General features: G+C 34.9%; 1 protein-coding gene across 3 annotated transcripts in view; it reads left to right on the top strand.

The window, feature by feature from the left end:
• Positions 1-16206, top strand: part of TDRD3 (tudor domain containing 3) — a 93592-nt gene that overhangs the window by 40550 nt on the left and 36836 nt on the right. Inside the window, exons 2-5 of one of the 3 annotated variants that reach the window (XM_068182287.1) lie at positions 2761-2845; positions 6692-6757; positions 10020-10180; positions 12264-12405. In XM_068182287.1, coding sequence (XP_068038388.1) covers positions 2761-2845; positions 6692-6757; positions 10020-10180; positions 12264-12405 — 454 coding nt within the window. Of the gene's footprint in view, positions 1-2760; positions 2846-6691; positions 6758-10019; positions 10181-12263; positions 12406-16206 lie in introns of those variants that run through there. The other 2 variants (XM_068182288.1, XM_068182286.1) reach the window with 2 other exon arrangements.

Here is a 16206-nt window from a genome sequence, read left to right on the forward strand (position 1 = left end):
GGATTATGCCATCTGAAGAGGTAGCTATTAACTCCTTTTTCATACTTGAGCGAGATAGATGTATTCTTTTCTGTATAAATAAATTTATTTTAAAATAAGTTTAATAATGATTTAATAATTTAAATTTAATAAAATAAATTTGATAATTTATTTTCTTAAATAATTTGTGGGCCTATAGCAGGAAATACTCAAAACTAAAACTTAGATAGTTCTTATAGGAGACTGTACAAACAGGAGAAAATAAACCAGTTTATTTAAAATAAGTTTCTGTAAGTTTGTTGAGAAAATATAAACATATTTAGGGTACACATTGCCATATGAAGTAGTCTGTATAAATGTTATTATGGCAAAATGGAAAAGACTGACTTGATAATGAAAAATTTCAAGCTTCTGTTAAAGCAGGAGAGATCTTGCTTTGGCCAAATCTGGTGTACAGTGTCTCTTGGTTGCAATTTGCTTCCTGGCCAATTTCTGACTGTTTTTTACTAAATCTATAGTTTTGCATCCTGTTGCACAGAAGCAGCACCTGACACATTACTGGAAAGCTCTTTTTTTCTCTGTTGAAGTTTTTTAGCAAAATTTGGTGACAGGATTGTTGATTTGATCTTTTTTTCTTATAAGTAATTTTGATCCTCATCTTTTGCATTTACCTAATTTATACTTTAATATAATAAGCATCTATGATAACTAAACCAACCAACCCCAAACTATAAAGTATTCTCCCTACACTGATTTTCACAGATTGTTTTTTTTTGAAAACTCTTAAAATAACCAAGTCAGTCAGGTTTTCGCTAAAAATCTTTGATGTTTGCATAAATCAACCTGACAGATGTCCTCAGCAGTATTTTATGATTGGTGTCTCTGTGAGGTTTTAGTCAGATAGGCAATGTTTTTGCTAAGTGCTGTTGCTTAAATTAGCACAAGTCAAAAATTAGTGGTCTTCTCCCATGAATTTCTCTTTATCCTTCTGTCTCAAAAGCTTTTCTAAATAACGAGACAAACTAAACTGAAAATTCATATGTAAATTTATATATAGAAAAAATAGCAAAACCTGAAAATTTTGACTAAACCAGAATGCTATTTTGACAGCTGTGATTCAGTCTTCTTCACTTTGGGGTGCAAAAGTAAAATATGACTCAGAAGTGAATTTTGTAATAGCAGAATTAATCGTGTCCTATGTAGAGAAAGTTAAATTGGAGGTCAGATTCTTGTTTACTCATTCTTTAAAAATATTTTTTACTTACTGGAAAATGGTAGCGCTTATGTTGAAGAACTCTGCTTAAATAAAAGTACTCTCTGCAGAGAACTGCTGTCCCTCTAGCTTTAGTAGAATGAAGAATGACTTCATTTGCATTTGGAGCAGTAAAAGAAAAATCCTTCCATGACTTAGCTGACAGTCTAAAGCTCAGCTTATGGATTTTGTACTCACCCAGCCCCTACTGTTCAACTTACGTTCAGTTTTATGCTGAAGATGGCAGAAGGTAAACTGGTAAAGTTTGATACTGCTCTTTCTAGGAAGTCTCTTGGTGTAATTAAGCCAAAATTGAAGCCTTGAGAGTAGGATAGTTTGTTGGATGTATCTGTTTCCCCTGGCACAGAGTGGGAATGCTGTTCTGCTTTACCTTCTGACTCCTGCTAATGAGAGCTGCTAATGCACAGGAGTTGCATAAATCTTCCCATATCATAGTAATGAAGCTTAGAATTAATCAGCTGGGAAATTCTGTATTCCCATGCAAGCCAACACATCTTGCTACCTTATTCTTCTCAAGCATTTGTCTTTTATTAAAAAAATAGGATTGTTTCTTCTTATGCTTCTCTATATATATGCTTTTTTTTTTTTTTTTGCTGTCTGAATTGTTTCATTATTGGCTTTTCTTCTTTTTGGTTATGGTGGGCTAGAGACTCAGGATTTGCTAGATTCCAGTGTCTGACATGAGCAGATAAATCCCATCAAGTGTCTGGGTTAGAGCACAGCTGGGACCAGTAATTAGTCTTGGAACACTGGCAGGACTGGAAAGGGCAATGATAAAGTCACCAGGGCTGGAATCAAAAAGGTCTGTCAAGTGTACTTCCCTTCAAGTATTTTGCCTTGTTTGTATGTAACACTGTGCATGTCATTTTCTTCAAAACAAGGTATTTCTTGAAGCACCCAGGAATATTTATTTGTAGAATTTTTAGTGTACATTACTCTTTGTTTCTTAAGTAATTCTTTTATTATTTGGGAAAAGATGATTTCTTGGCGAGTTGTTATTTAAATGTTGAGGAGGAACTGTGTTTCAGACAGGGTGTCTATCAATTATGTAATGGTTGCTGTGTTGTATTTGAAGAAAATGAAGAGCTGTGCAGAAGAAGGCAGGTTGCCAGGTACATAAAATTGTAAACTGAAACTGCAAATGGGTTAGAGTAGGCAAAATGTACAAAAAATGTCACAATTTCTGATCACTCAAGTTAAAATGATCCTTTTTTAAAGTGATTTTGAAGGTTAGAATAGGTCAGCCCTTTAAAATGGATTCGGGTAATCAATTCAAACTTAGTGTTCAAAACTTATTATATACTTAAAGAATTTTTGCAGAAAGATACTGATCCTGCACTACCACCATCAGTGTAAGAAAACTATTTACATTAAGTAATTTTTCTTGTATTTTTGTATCTATGCTTCACCAGTAGTAAAGATAGGAACTAAAGACAATCTCATAGACAGAAGATATGTTTGTCTCATTGATACATCATGTGATACTCTAATTTTTTTTTCTTTAACAGGTGTCTTTCAGATGAAGGAATTGAAGCTTGCTTAAGTTCATCTGAAAAAGTTAATACAAATGATATTATCCTAGTTGCCCTTAATGTAAGTTATGGTAGTGAAAATGTTTTTTCTGAGAAATCATGCTAAAATGATAGTTATAATGACTCAAGTATATCTTTATGTGTCTAATTAAGTGTACTATTGTCTGTGTGATTTATGTAAAGGACAGAGTACCTACCTCTCTCCTTGCCTCTATGAATTGTGAGTTTTATTTGGAAAGAACGTCTATTTCAAACTGCAAAACCTGTAGGAGAAAAAATGAACAGATTTAGCAATAGGAAAATATTTTTTTTGTTCCTGAAATGTAAAACTAAAGTCTAACTACAAGCAGTAATACAACCAGAAGTGCTATGTAATGATATGAGTATGAAATTTTAGTACAAGTTTGTTGGGATGAATAAAACACCCTTACTTTGACTTCTGGATATGATACTCCTTAAAGCACATTCAGACTTCATATCCAGTGTTGTCTACATATTTATGTAATTGAAACCTGTTTTTTTACTTTACTATAGAAATCTGGATTATTACTCATAATTTTGGCAAAAAATTAACAAGGAATGTACAAGATAGAGCAACATCTTCAAGTGAATATGCCATAATATTTTTAAGGATATGAGAAAAGTGTGCATGTGGATCCTTTTTTTTTTAGAATTCTAGTATATATGTTGTTGGTAAATATTAATAAGTCTGCTGCCTTTCTTAGTTCATGTATTTGCTATTTTATTTTAACATATTTTATCAAATCCATATTCAGATGTTTTAAATGGTTTAATATAAACTGTACTTTATTTGGTTTAATATAAACTTTGTAATAACTATATGTAGTTTCAAGGGGGAAAATGATGTAGTCGGGTGCTTAAGAGAAAAGTATTCTTCCCTGATGAAATTAGAAATAATAAAATAATGAAATTATGTGAGAGTTGTTGGAGATTATTTTGTCCACCTTCAGGATTTAACCACTAGATGGTTTTAGATGATACTCTGAAAAAGAGGGCCCCCTCTGCTCCTTTTACTTATTCTTTAAAGCATGTGTTCAGTCACTCATGTATGCAGGCACCAGTTCATGTAAGGAATATGAAAAAAATTAAAGCAAAATTGTAATACAAAGATGCAAAGAATGTAATACAAAACATGCAGAAAGCAAGCATTTGATTTCTGGACCAGAGCAGTATGCCCATATATTTGAGAATGCATTGCTGCTTTATACAAAACCCAAATAAAGTAGTTGTGAGTTGCTGGGTTACCCTGCATGTAATCATATGGTGGAATGAGTACTGACATGATTATTTGTGCCTGTGTTGGTATTTCAGGTTTGTTTGATAGATAATAAAAATAAACCAGAAATATTGCACAAGTACTCCAAAGCCAGAATTAATGGCTTATCACTTTTTATCATTAAGTCACTTTTTATCATTTTATTTATCATAAAAATAAACCAGAAATGTTGCACAAGTACTCCAAAGCCAGAATTAATGGCTTATCACTTTTTATCATTAAGTCAGTTGTTTTTGTGCCCAGAAGATTAACTTGCCTGTTGAGTAAGTAGAGGGTAGCAGTGTGTCTTTAATGGCAGGATAACAGTGCTTTTATGTTCCCCTTCTTACAAATTCTTTCTTGACTGCTAGAGGCACCTTTCAGGCAGAAGAAATCCAGAAGTCAGCTGACCTTTTTTACCTTTTTTGATTGTGTGTGTGTGTGAATTGCTTAAATAAGTGTGAAGTAGACATAAATGTATCTTCAGTCCTTCCTTTTATTTTGTCTAAGAACTTAAAATTATTTGTAGAAGTTATCTGCCCTTCCCGCTACTCTGATTGCAAAGGTGGAGATTTTAGCAAAGGCAAGTTCTGCCTGAGCAACCCAGTGACCTTCTGTGATGGGGTGACTACATCAGTGGACAAGGGAAGGACTACAGATGTCATTTATCTGGTCTTCTGTAAAGCCTGCGACACAATCCCTGAGAATATCCTTCTCTCTAAACTGGAGAAAGGTGGATTTAATGAATGGACTGTTAGAGGCATAATAAAGTAGTTGGACAGTCCCATCCAGAGGGTAGCGGTTAATGGCTGAGTCCCAGTGGACATCAGTGACAAGTGGTGTCCCTCAGGGATCTGTATTGGGACCAGTGTCACTAAATATCTTCATTAATGACACAGATGAAGGGTCCAAATTTGCAGATGACATCAAGCTCAGTGGTACAGTTGACACACCTGAAGGACAGGATGCCATTCAGTGGGACCTGGACAAGCTTGAGAAGTGGGTGCCTGGGGATCTCGTGAGGTTTAACAGGACCAAGTGCAAGGTGCTGCACCTGTGTCAGGGCAAGCACTAGTATCAACACAGGCTGGGGATGAACATATGGGGAGCAGCTCTGCTGAGAAGGACTTGGGGGTGCTGCTGGATGAGAGGCTGGACATGACCCAATCATGAGCCCTCACAGCCCAGAACAGAAAGCCAAATGTATCCTGGGCTGCATACAAAGCGATGTGTGCAGCAGGGCCAGGGAGGGGATTCTGCCCCTCTCCTCTGGTGAGACCCCACCTGCAGTGCTGCAGCATGCTCTGGGGGTCCCAGTGCAGGAAGGACATGGACCTGTTACAACAAGTCCAGAGGAGGGACACCAAGATGATCAGAGAGATGGACCAGCTCTCCTGTGAGGAAAGGCTTGGGATGGTTCAGCCTGGAAAAGAAAAGGTTTCAGGGTGACCTAATTGTGGCTTTCCAGTGCTTGAAATAATCTTATGAGAGAGATGGAGAGCGAGACTTTTTACAAGGACATGTAGTGAAAGGACAAAGGGGAATGGCTTCAGTCTGAGAGTAGGTTTAGGCTGGATATTAGGAGGAAGTTCTTTACTGCGTGGGTGGTGAGGTACTAGAATAGATTGCTCATGGATATAGAGAATGAGCTCATGGCTGCCTCATCCCTGGAAGTGTTTAAGGGTGTGTTAGATGGGCTCTGAGCAAATAATTGTCTTAGTGGAAGGTGTACCCTGCCCATAGGAGGGGAGTTAGAATTACATGTTCTTCAAGGTCCCTTTCAACTCAAACCATTCTAGAATGATTCTGTGGTATGGATATGGAACACACAGGAACCATTTTTAGGACCCTGTGTGCTATTCAGAGACACACAACTGACAGATGAGTTTCCCCAGATGTGCTCAGATTGAAAAACTGAATGTGCTTCCTTATCATTACCTGGCTATCTTGTGCAACAGAGAGAGGATTGGGCACTTATTCCCTCTATATACTCAGTAAATATACTAAAAGTGTATTCTTATGATTGGTTTTTTAATTTTTAATGTACCAATGTTTCTCACTGAAAACCAGAATAAATCAATTGTTTACAATATTTCGGATACTAAAATACAGTCCTGCTCAGTTCTAGATCAGGGTGCCACAGCAGTAGGCCATTGACATATATTAATGGCAAAATATTGTTCAAGTTCTTTTAGTAATTACATTTAGCACATTTTCTTTTGAAAGAGTTGTTTATGATCATAATAAGTAAGGATTTGTACATGTAAAAAGACAGAAACTAAAACTACTTTTCTCTAAGTGCCAGGTGGAGAGCAGAGAAAGATGTTTTACCTCTATGGAATCTCACAGTTCTGGTTAACCATTAAACATTGCATAGCCATTTGGTTTTGTTTATTTAAAAGCATTTTAATCAACACTGAAAATGTACTTAATACAAGAAAATAATTTAAAATGCAAAAGGATTTCTTTTATAAAGGCTTGAGTTGTTGAATTTTTTAGCACACAAAGGAGTTGATTTCTGTAATAAATAGTTGTAATTATGGAAAAAAATGCTATTCATTTTTCTCTTTTACTTTTTTTTTAAGTGCATATTTTAAGTTAATATTTTCTTGTCTTCTGTAATCATTTCAGACAGATTTAAGAACGATTGGCAAGAAGTTCCTCCCCAGTGACATCAATGGTGGAAAAGTGGAAAAGGTAGACAATATTTTTACTTCACTTTTCTGTGTTCTGTGATTTCTGTGTGATGACAGTCTTCTATGGCACATTAGTCTGGTTTTGTCATTACTTTACATCCAAAACCCCCCAATGTTTGAATATATTATAGTGTAAATATATGAACATAAGCTCCATAAAAGAGGACTTTTTGGGTTTTATTTCACAACTTTGAAATGATTAAATAAAAATCTGAACAATCCTAGCAACTTAATTTGTTACTGGAAAGTCATTTAACTTGTTTGGTCTTGACACTGTATCAGAGTTTCATTTTTTCCCCTCATTATCCTGAGAGGGCAGCAAAGCAGGTTAGAAATGTAAGTAGCGGTTTGATTCTGATACACAGTGATACACGTTAATGCTGGATTACTTGCCTACTGACATCTGTGGCTGTAGCCTTGCACTTTATCTAATTTTCCTATGGCTGTGTATCCTACAGGTCATGTGGATAGAACATGTTAGATGGTGTTACACTTTATGTGCTAGAGAAGAGTATTATGCTTGAAACTTGGATGTGCTAGATTTTAATGCATGTTGTGTGTTTAGGTAAAAATGAAGTTTGTCCCCTTCTGTATACCCTTCCTGTTTTGTTCCTTACATGTGATTCAGAGAGTGGGTAAATGAAGGAATTTTATTTTAAACCTAGCAGTGATGCTCACTTCAATTCTTTACCCCTTACTTCAAATATTGACAGTCTATCAGTGATGTGAAAGTTCTGGGGAAACATTTCTTTACTGTTGAAATTCAGATAGTGGTAAGTTAAGATGGGTTTGATTTAAGAAAGCTAGCTTGATTGATGAGAGAGGCTGCTAAGAGCTGTTTGCATTTGTTTATTTTGTTGTCTAAATGGAGTAGTCGCTGCTGCAATTACAGGCTTCTACAAGAAAAAAGCACAAACGCTATTGCCATTTGTGCTAAGCACACTTGAAAGAAAGTCCATTGCAGGATCACAGGTATTAGCTAGGCAGCAGTCAGTGCATGCAGCATAATACTCAGCAAAGCTACTTTTTGGGAAGACTTTTATTGACTTTATCTATATTCATAGATCTTTAGAAAATGATTCTAAAAAAGCCCCAAACCAGACACATGCAAACCATTTCCTGGAGGGTGATAATCCTTCAGGTTTTGGGAAGAATTACACAGAAAAAAATCTGCTTGAGAAGGATTCCTATTTATAATTTTTAGCTCAAGCTATTAGATAATATGCTGAATCCTTGCTTTCTTAACAGTAATTTCCTTTTCTTGAATAAAATAAGGAGAATCTGACTCCTTAGTGATGCTGTTTAGCTTTCAATGTCTGCAAATACATTGTGTTATAGAGCTATGTGTTTACAAAAAAATAATATTTGCTTTATGGGAGAGGAACAACTTCTTAGTATAATCTCTCCATAGAAAGTAGTAATTTGTTGTTCAGAAATGTTTCAGTGAAAAATAGAAATTATGTGCTACTATTCTTCCTCTCAGCCAAGACTAATATCAGTATTATTTATCTATATCTTGAGAACCTATGATGTATTTCCATCTTAAAAAATAACTTTTTATGTAACTATTTGCCTATTACAATAGGCAAGTAGTTGCATAAAAGCTGGGATAGTCCTAGTATGAAATATGGGTATTTGACCATTATAGATGGTTATCAACTTCAGTTATTAATACATGGGGCTATTTCACTCATTCTTTTGATATCCTTGTTTTGTATGGGTTTAGAAAAAATCAATATTACCAGCATTAACCACAAGATGGCCACATTTGCATAGGATTTGGGAAAACTGAATTCTCCCATTTCTGTCTAGATAACTATATACCATAGAGATTTGTTACGTATTTTTGAAGGAATTGAAGTGCAAAGAAGACTATAAAGTTACAACATATAATTTAATAGCTGTTACATTTAAGGTGTTATTGGTTTTCTTTTGAGAGCTTGTGTCATTACAATGGAAACTTTAACTGCAGAAAAAGAATTCAGAAAGGATTAAAGTTGTGATCTCAGAGTTTCTTTCTGAGTACTGTCAAATTGATGGTAAGCAGTTGAAAACATAAGGTGCCAGCAATTTAATTCCTGTTAAAGGTTACTCATATGCTTCCCAATTTCTGTTTCATTGTTTTTTTTTTTTTGATTGTGAATTTTTGTTTTCTGCAGCCCTTTTCATATTTTTTTCAAAATGATAATCAGAGTTGTTGTTCCAGTTAAAACTGATCTGCATTTAAAAAAGCCTCTTTCAGTAAGAGTAATTGCTACATCAGATCTTCTACTGCCATCATAGTAAAGTTACCGGGCTCCTGTTCTCTCATTTATTAATTTCTCTTCTTTTGATATATACTTACCTACTGGTTATCTGCTCTCATTTTGTGTTCTTCTGGATACCTATTCTGTTTCTTCAAGGTTAGAAGCTGATGAACTGTGCACTTTTTCATCTTTTTGCTGTCATTTAGGAACTAGAGATCAGTTGAGCAGCCACAGACAATTTTTTTTCAGAGAAAATAAAATGACTTAGCTATAGCTGAAATGTGATAAATGGTTTACATGGTTTGGGCTTGGGTTTTTCAGGTGGATTTATTTTGCTTTATTTTGGTGGTTTTTGTTTGTGGTGGTTTTTTTTTGGTTTTTTTGTGGGTTTTTGGTTGGTTTTTCTAGTTGGTTTGGTTTTTGATTTGTTTTTTGTTTGGTTTTTTTTAGTTATAGTTTTATTTTTTGTAAGATAGATTGTGGTGTGTCTAGTAGGGTATCCATTTTTACATAATCAATGGATGGGTGATGTCTCTTCAGTTTGTTATGTTTTGATTGGACCATTGTTCTAAGAAGCTATGTTTCTACTTGGTGTTTACAGAGTAGTGTTATTTGAAATTTCCTCTTGATCCAAACAGAGAATCTTCTAAGCTGGTTTTTTGTTCTTTAGAAGACTTTGTCAGTGACACCCTGCAGTGAAGTCTTATCTGGACTCCATGCTATGTTCAAAGTGACAGTATCTGTGTTTTTGTTTGTTTGCCTCCTCAACTGTTTTCATTCACTTTTATTTTATAATCGGTATCTCAGAGATGTCTGAAGCATCACAACTGTTTCTCTGAAAAACCCATTTTTATCATGTTTTAGAACACAGAGTCCATGAGTGATAGAAATTCAACGTGACTGCCTGATCAAATGACACTTTCCTTTGCCTGGGGGCATCTGTTGGTATGTCTAGATATTGCAGTGTGTTTGCTTAACAGTGCTAACAATTTTTACTTTACTGTTTGACTCATCTAGCTGGAAGGGCCATGTGTCCTGCAAATACAGAAAATTCGCAATGTTGCTGCACCAAAGGATAATGAAGAATCTCAGGCTGCTCCCAGAATGTTACGTTTACAGATGACTGATGGACACACAAGCTGCACAGCTATAGAATACAGTAGCATGTCAAAAATAAGGTGAACAGCTTTCTTTTCCATATTTTCCTTTGATACTTAAATGTCCTTGAAATAATGGAATTATTTCCTTAGTAATTTATGAAAAAAATTGCTCGACAAAAGAGGCTTCCTTTTTGGATTTGCATATAAAGGAGAAATTTAAATTCAGCATGCAAAGATACGTATGAATGTAATTTACAGTTCTGTTTATGCTGAACTACATAATGGAAGAAAGTAGATTTTTGCAGCCATCTACTGAGTTGTAGTTTCACAACACAGTATTTTGGGGGTGTATGTAAACTTGGGCCAAATTCCCAAGTTTTAGTAGTAGCAGATCTTTTGTCTTACCTTTATAGCAGGAATGCCACAGGCTTGACACTTCTAAGCCATTACAACTAATGCTGCTTAACCATGGACAGGTCTTTAACTTGGATATTTCTTCAGTTAACAATGAAGGGCAAGAGAGCTGATTACTGCTGAACATGGGGGTGTTTTGTGTGTTTGGTTATGGAGGTGCTAAAAACAATCTCTGGTGTTTAGTCTGCAGAGTCGTGGTGTGCTCTGCACTCTTCTAGTTCAGATAACTTTGATTTAAAAAAACCCTTCTTCTGTCTTTCTCTGCTAGCTGCAACAGTTAGATATAGATGTATACTTAATTTTTGAATGTCATCTTTTGCTGTTAAACTGTTCCTTCTGAGCAGGAGCCAGCTTGCAGTTTAGAGTGAGGCTGTTAGAACATTTAATGATATTTTAATTTTAGCTTGAGCCAGCAGAACTTGGAATATCATATTCCAATGTGAATATAAAGAGAGCAATAAAGGAAGGCAAACAGATTCCTGTGAAAGAAGATTCTAGATCACAAAATGTTTAAAGATGAATATCCAGTACAAGACATAATTTGAAAACTTTTTGATAAAATCTCAAAAATGTTAGAGAACTCATCACTCTAGTAATGTTGTGAGCGCTTCTTTATGCGTAACATTTAAAAATATAATTTGTGTTATATGTAATTTTGTCAGGTCTGATGTTGGACTATTAAACTGTAATAATATGCTGTTTCAGTACATAGTGTTATTTAAAATAAAAATCACAATTTTCTTTTATATTATAGGTTTTTCTTTAGTATAGTTTCCATTTACCCTTTCCCCTTGTCTAATTTTTTTTCTGTATTTCTTTCATGTCTATTTTTTGATCTCATTTTTTTGCCTTTATCAGAACAATTCAAAAGTCCATCGAAACATTTCTAAGGTTAAATGCCACTGGTACTGTAATTGGCTGACTCCACTATGAATTTTCCTCACCCTGTGGTATGGGCCTGTGATTGCAACAGTAGCTCTAGCATATTTTAAAGAGATTATTGTCTCTCAGTTGAAAAGTTTTAACTGGCTGTGTCCTGTTTCTTGCAAGAAGCAGTTTCCAGATTGCACTGCTTGTCATATCTTTCCGTTGCATGTTGGAAATACATGATTCTTTTATGCTTCTGCTATTGCTTTTCCTAGGGTAGATTCACGTGAGAAGAAGATAAGGTTGGCTCCATGTGGGAGCTGATGACAGAAAGTATTCAGATATTTTTAAATTATAGAGTAGTGAGAGACGAAGCACTGTGAGATTCATGGTTTTTATATTTATTCTAGTACACTCCTAGCTCTTAGCAATGTGTAGAAAGGTTATTTTCTAACCAGTCTATGTGTCTACTAAGTTAAATGTCAAAAAAAAAAAAAAAAAGAGATTATTAACTATTTGGAAATCCACTCATAACTGTAAATGTGAGGAACCTGCCTCAAATCAGTTGTCTAAGAAAATCATCTAATAATCAAAACATATCATTAGCTTAGTTTGGTATTATGAAATTGGATATTAACCAAACAGACAATTTGCCAGTATTCATCTCTGTTAGAATCTAATTTGCAGTATGGCATTTTTGTGTAATGGGTAGGAAGTGTTTCAATAAAGCTATTGAAAAGTACTGTGCTTTTTGATGCTAATTTTTTATTATGGCATATGAAAATGTTGTGACTATAATAAGAGTAGTTTTTTATATGTTTCTTTGTGACAGAATATTAATAAATCTATTTGAATTTTATGACTTTGTTTCTACCTCTAGCCTGAACACTCCACCTGGAACAAAAATTAAGCTTTCAGGAATTGTTGAAGTGAGAAATGGATTCTTGCTGTTGGATGACAGTAACACAGCAGTTCTTGGAGGTGAAGTGGAGCATCTTATAGAAAAGTGGGAATTACAAAGGGTGAGGTAACACCACTGGAAATGCTTGTCTTACAAGTTGCATATTACATTCAAAAATGTCAAGCTTATTCTGTTGACTGTGAACTTTCATATAATAAGCTTTTAGAACGGTACTGTCCAAATAGTTGTAGGGCTACAGCCAGATGTGTGCAAGTAGGTCTCATGTATAATGTTGCAAATTAAAAAATTACAAGTGATCTTTGCATGGGAACTGAATCCTTTCTGCAGGGATTGAAAACATTAATGAAATATATTAAATTTATGTTGGCAAATAGTCATGGGTGGTTGCTTTCTTATAGTGTGTTTGGAACCAAAACACTATGGAGTTCTGCCTTTTACAGTTACTGTCTGCAGACTGTGTCTTTTTGAGGCAAAAGTAATGGAATAAATATATAGAAAGCATTGAAGTTGGTAACCTTTGGTATGAGCCCTGTACTGCAAATTTCATCAGTACTTTAGGTAAATCGTGGTTACAAAGTCAAATTGGAGATTTAAAATTCTTCCAACAAGGCATAAATATGTGTAAACTCCTTTACTTTGGTTTCTGTCCCAGTCGAACAAAAGTGGCTGCAGGAATATGTTTTCATACATTTTCTCACAAACAGGTGGAAGTTCCTAGGGCAGGAGTTGTGACCCTACTACCATTAGTCCCAAATATTTGCCAGATTAACTATGGCTACTACAAGCGTGCACATCTCTGTATTTTTGCATCCACATCTCTGAAACAGAGTAGCTACTTATGAACATGATGGTTAGTTCTGTATGAAGTACTCATTTTATTGTTGTTTTTGCTAAGTTGGGCTCAGTAATTTTTGTTGGAGCTAGCCTTCTTTGGTGTTTGGTTAAACTTAATAGATTCTGGTAAACTGGGCCAAAATGAATTTGAATTTTAGAGTTATGCATTCCAGTAGATTCGGTTTGTCATCCTTCAGCCTTTATAGCTGAAAATAAGGGGTTTTTTAAAACACAAAAGCATTCCTGGTTTTAAATGAAGCTTTCAAAATAAAAAAGGTTCTGGCAGAACCATCCCATTTTATGATTTTTATTCTTACTTAGTATTTAGTCTTGTGAGTTCTCTCTTCAGTTAAAGAAGGTAGATGGGGCAGAAGAGAACACTTTCTTAAGAGCTAACATTTTCTTGAGAATGCCGTGCAATTCACAAGACAAGAATAGAACTGGTTTGCTTTCTTGGTGATATTTTGGACAATCTATTTTCATATTTCTTCTACCTGGACTTCAACAGATACATTTTGCTTTATACTTAATTATTGGTTTTTGAAATCAGTATTAAGAAATAACTTGGAACAGACTCTATTTATATAAATAAAAAACCCAAAGCATTTAATAACCAAAGGCGTGCTGCTGACTACAACTTTTAGCACTTGTTAGCCAGCTCTCCTGGCTGTATGCAATATGTGTAACAGAGTGGTAGCTGTGATGATTTGCTCTGGTAAGATACAGAAAGTTAAATATTGCCTGCTGCTATCCCCTCAGCGCTCTGGTTCTCAAACTTTTAGAATTTGCCTGAGTATTTTCTTTTTCTTGTTGACCAGCTCACAGCACGTGAACGTGGCCATGTCAGAAAAGCTGTGGGTGACAAGGAATCAGTTTGGACAGGTGAACCATGACCACTGGAAATTGTAGTTCCAGTTCTATATCCAGACTGACAGCTAGACAGATAGAGCTCAAATAAATCTGTAGAAACTAAATGCTACATGGTAGCAGTTTCCCTATGAACTTGATGCTTCTATCCTTTTCAGAAGGGTTTGTAGCAAAGTACAGCTGACAAATAAGCATAATTGCTAAAATATCTGGGGGGTGATAAGGACATTACCACTCCTTGTCTAATCTTGTCATGGAAGCTTAAATAAAATGCTGAATTGTGTTTGCATAAAAAGACATAAAACTTTTATTTCTGTAACTATTTTACATTACTTGTTTTGAAGCTATTTTTTTTATTTCTGATGGCAGTTTTATATTTTCTCTCCACTAGGAAGTCTAAGATGTATTAATTCAGCTTCCTCTGTAGATGATGAAATAAGGGGGTTTTATACTTTATACTAAGTTAGTGTTATTAAGCCAAATAACATGAAACTTGAGAATAAAAGTTGTCTATTCTGTCTTAAGGTATTACCCTTGCACCTACTTGTCAGCTTCTACTTGTTCAATTGTCTTACTATTTTGTTCCATTCAGAGCAGTGTTTGAAATTGCTTTCAGGAGGAATCAAGTTTTAGTGATAAAAGACTCATAATACAGTGTAGCATATGTGGAATGAATGCAGTATTATCACACTGCATGAAGAATTAATGTGCTCTTCTTTGTAGCATTCAATTTTATCATAAGGTAAATTCTTGCCTGGAAATTTCAGGTCTTTTTAAGTGTCCCTATTTAAGCGATAGTAAATAAATGAGGAAGGAGTGTAAATGAGACTGTTACTGTGAGATTTTCTTTTCTAGGCTATTTGGAAGTATAAGGTGAAGTTTCATGAACATCTTTAAGAAAAAATACAGTTGCAAATAATTATTGCTTTGTGGTGTTCCTCATGTTCTGATGGTGACTGATGTTCCAAACATGAAGGACCAGTATCTGTAAGATATTGCTGGTACCCTTCTTATGAGGGAAGAGTATTTTGTATTGCTATTAAACAAAACACCAGACAACATGTAAGTGAAGTCTGAAGCAAATCTGCTGAGACGATTGGTGAGACTGTTTGGTAGGCTCTTAAATTTTTAACACTTAGAATTACAGATCATCTAAAAGTAAAGCTCTTTAGTATACTTCAAGATTTTTCTGTTTTGGTGAAGGTGAGACTAAATATTGAGATTACCTCATGGGAAAAGAGAGTAGTTTTAGGTATACTTCAAAATACATGTATAAAGAAAGGCAAAGGTACAATAGTACATAATATCTAGCAATCACATATTGTAAACCTTAGTTTCTTAAGAGATTCTCTAGGAAATACGTTTTTAGCGTCATGATGCAAATAGAGCAAAAAGGGTAAAAGAAGTACACTAAATGTATTTATAACAAAGTTTTTTGTAAATGATAGTTATTGCTGGGTTATGAGGAAATTTAATTGTAAGTTAAAAAAGATTGTGTGTGTTGCCAGTTTGCTTTTTATTCAGTGCCATGTGAAACTTGGTTTCTAAAACAGCTGCTCTCACTTCTCAGCAGAGAGTGTTCCTTGAGAAGAAGGTATCAGATCATTAGAATTCTTTTATTATGGATAACAGTTTTATGCAATAAATTGCTATGTTTCAAAATTCATGCAGGTAAATGTTGGTAAATAGGCAGTCAGTTTATAAGGGCTTTTTTGCCATTTGCCCAGTTGCATATTTGAGCAGTAGATGGAACAGTCTTTTTCTTCTGTTTGATTTCTTGGTTCTGATTTGGGAAAGAAAGAAAAAAATAAATTCAGCTTGCTCTTCCTGATTATAGGACGTGAGGAATTAATCCGATGCTTGAGTTCTTATCTAGCCTATAATCATTTATTTTAATTATAATCTGATTCAGTATGGGAGTTCATTCCAAAATTGCCTGCATTTCTCCAGGCACAAACAAACAAGCAAACAAATAGAAATGCCAGAATAAGTGCAGGGTTTATTGCACATGGAGTGCCTGCTCTGGGGAAGTGAAGTGACTTGGCCATGAAATCATTGTTGTACTGTGCTGCTTCAGTTAATAGGTACAGGGAGGTGTGAGCACGCTGCAGTGATCAGTGCTTGGTTAGCTCGTATTTCTAAGGCAGCATTTTAAGTGAACTGGTTGAAACTAAAGCACAAAAATTTTATGGTTTCTGCA

Source organism: Anomalospiza imberbis, chromosome 2, assembly GCF_031753505.1.
Source record: "Anomalospiza imberbis isolate Cuckoo-Finch-1a 21T00152 chromosome 2, ASM3175350v1, whole genome shotgun sequence".
Lineage (NCBI taxonomy): Eukaryota > Metazoa > Chordata > Aves > Passeriformes > Viduidae > Anomalospiza > Anomalospiza imberbis.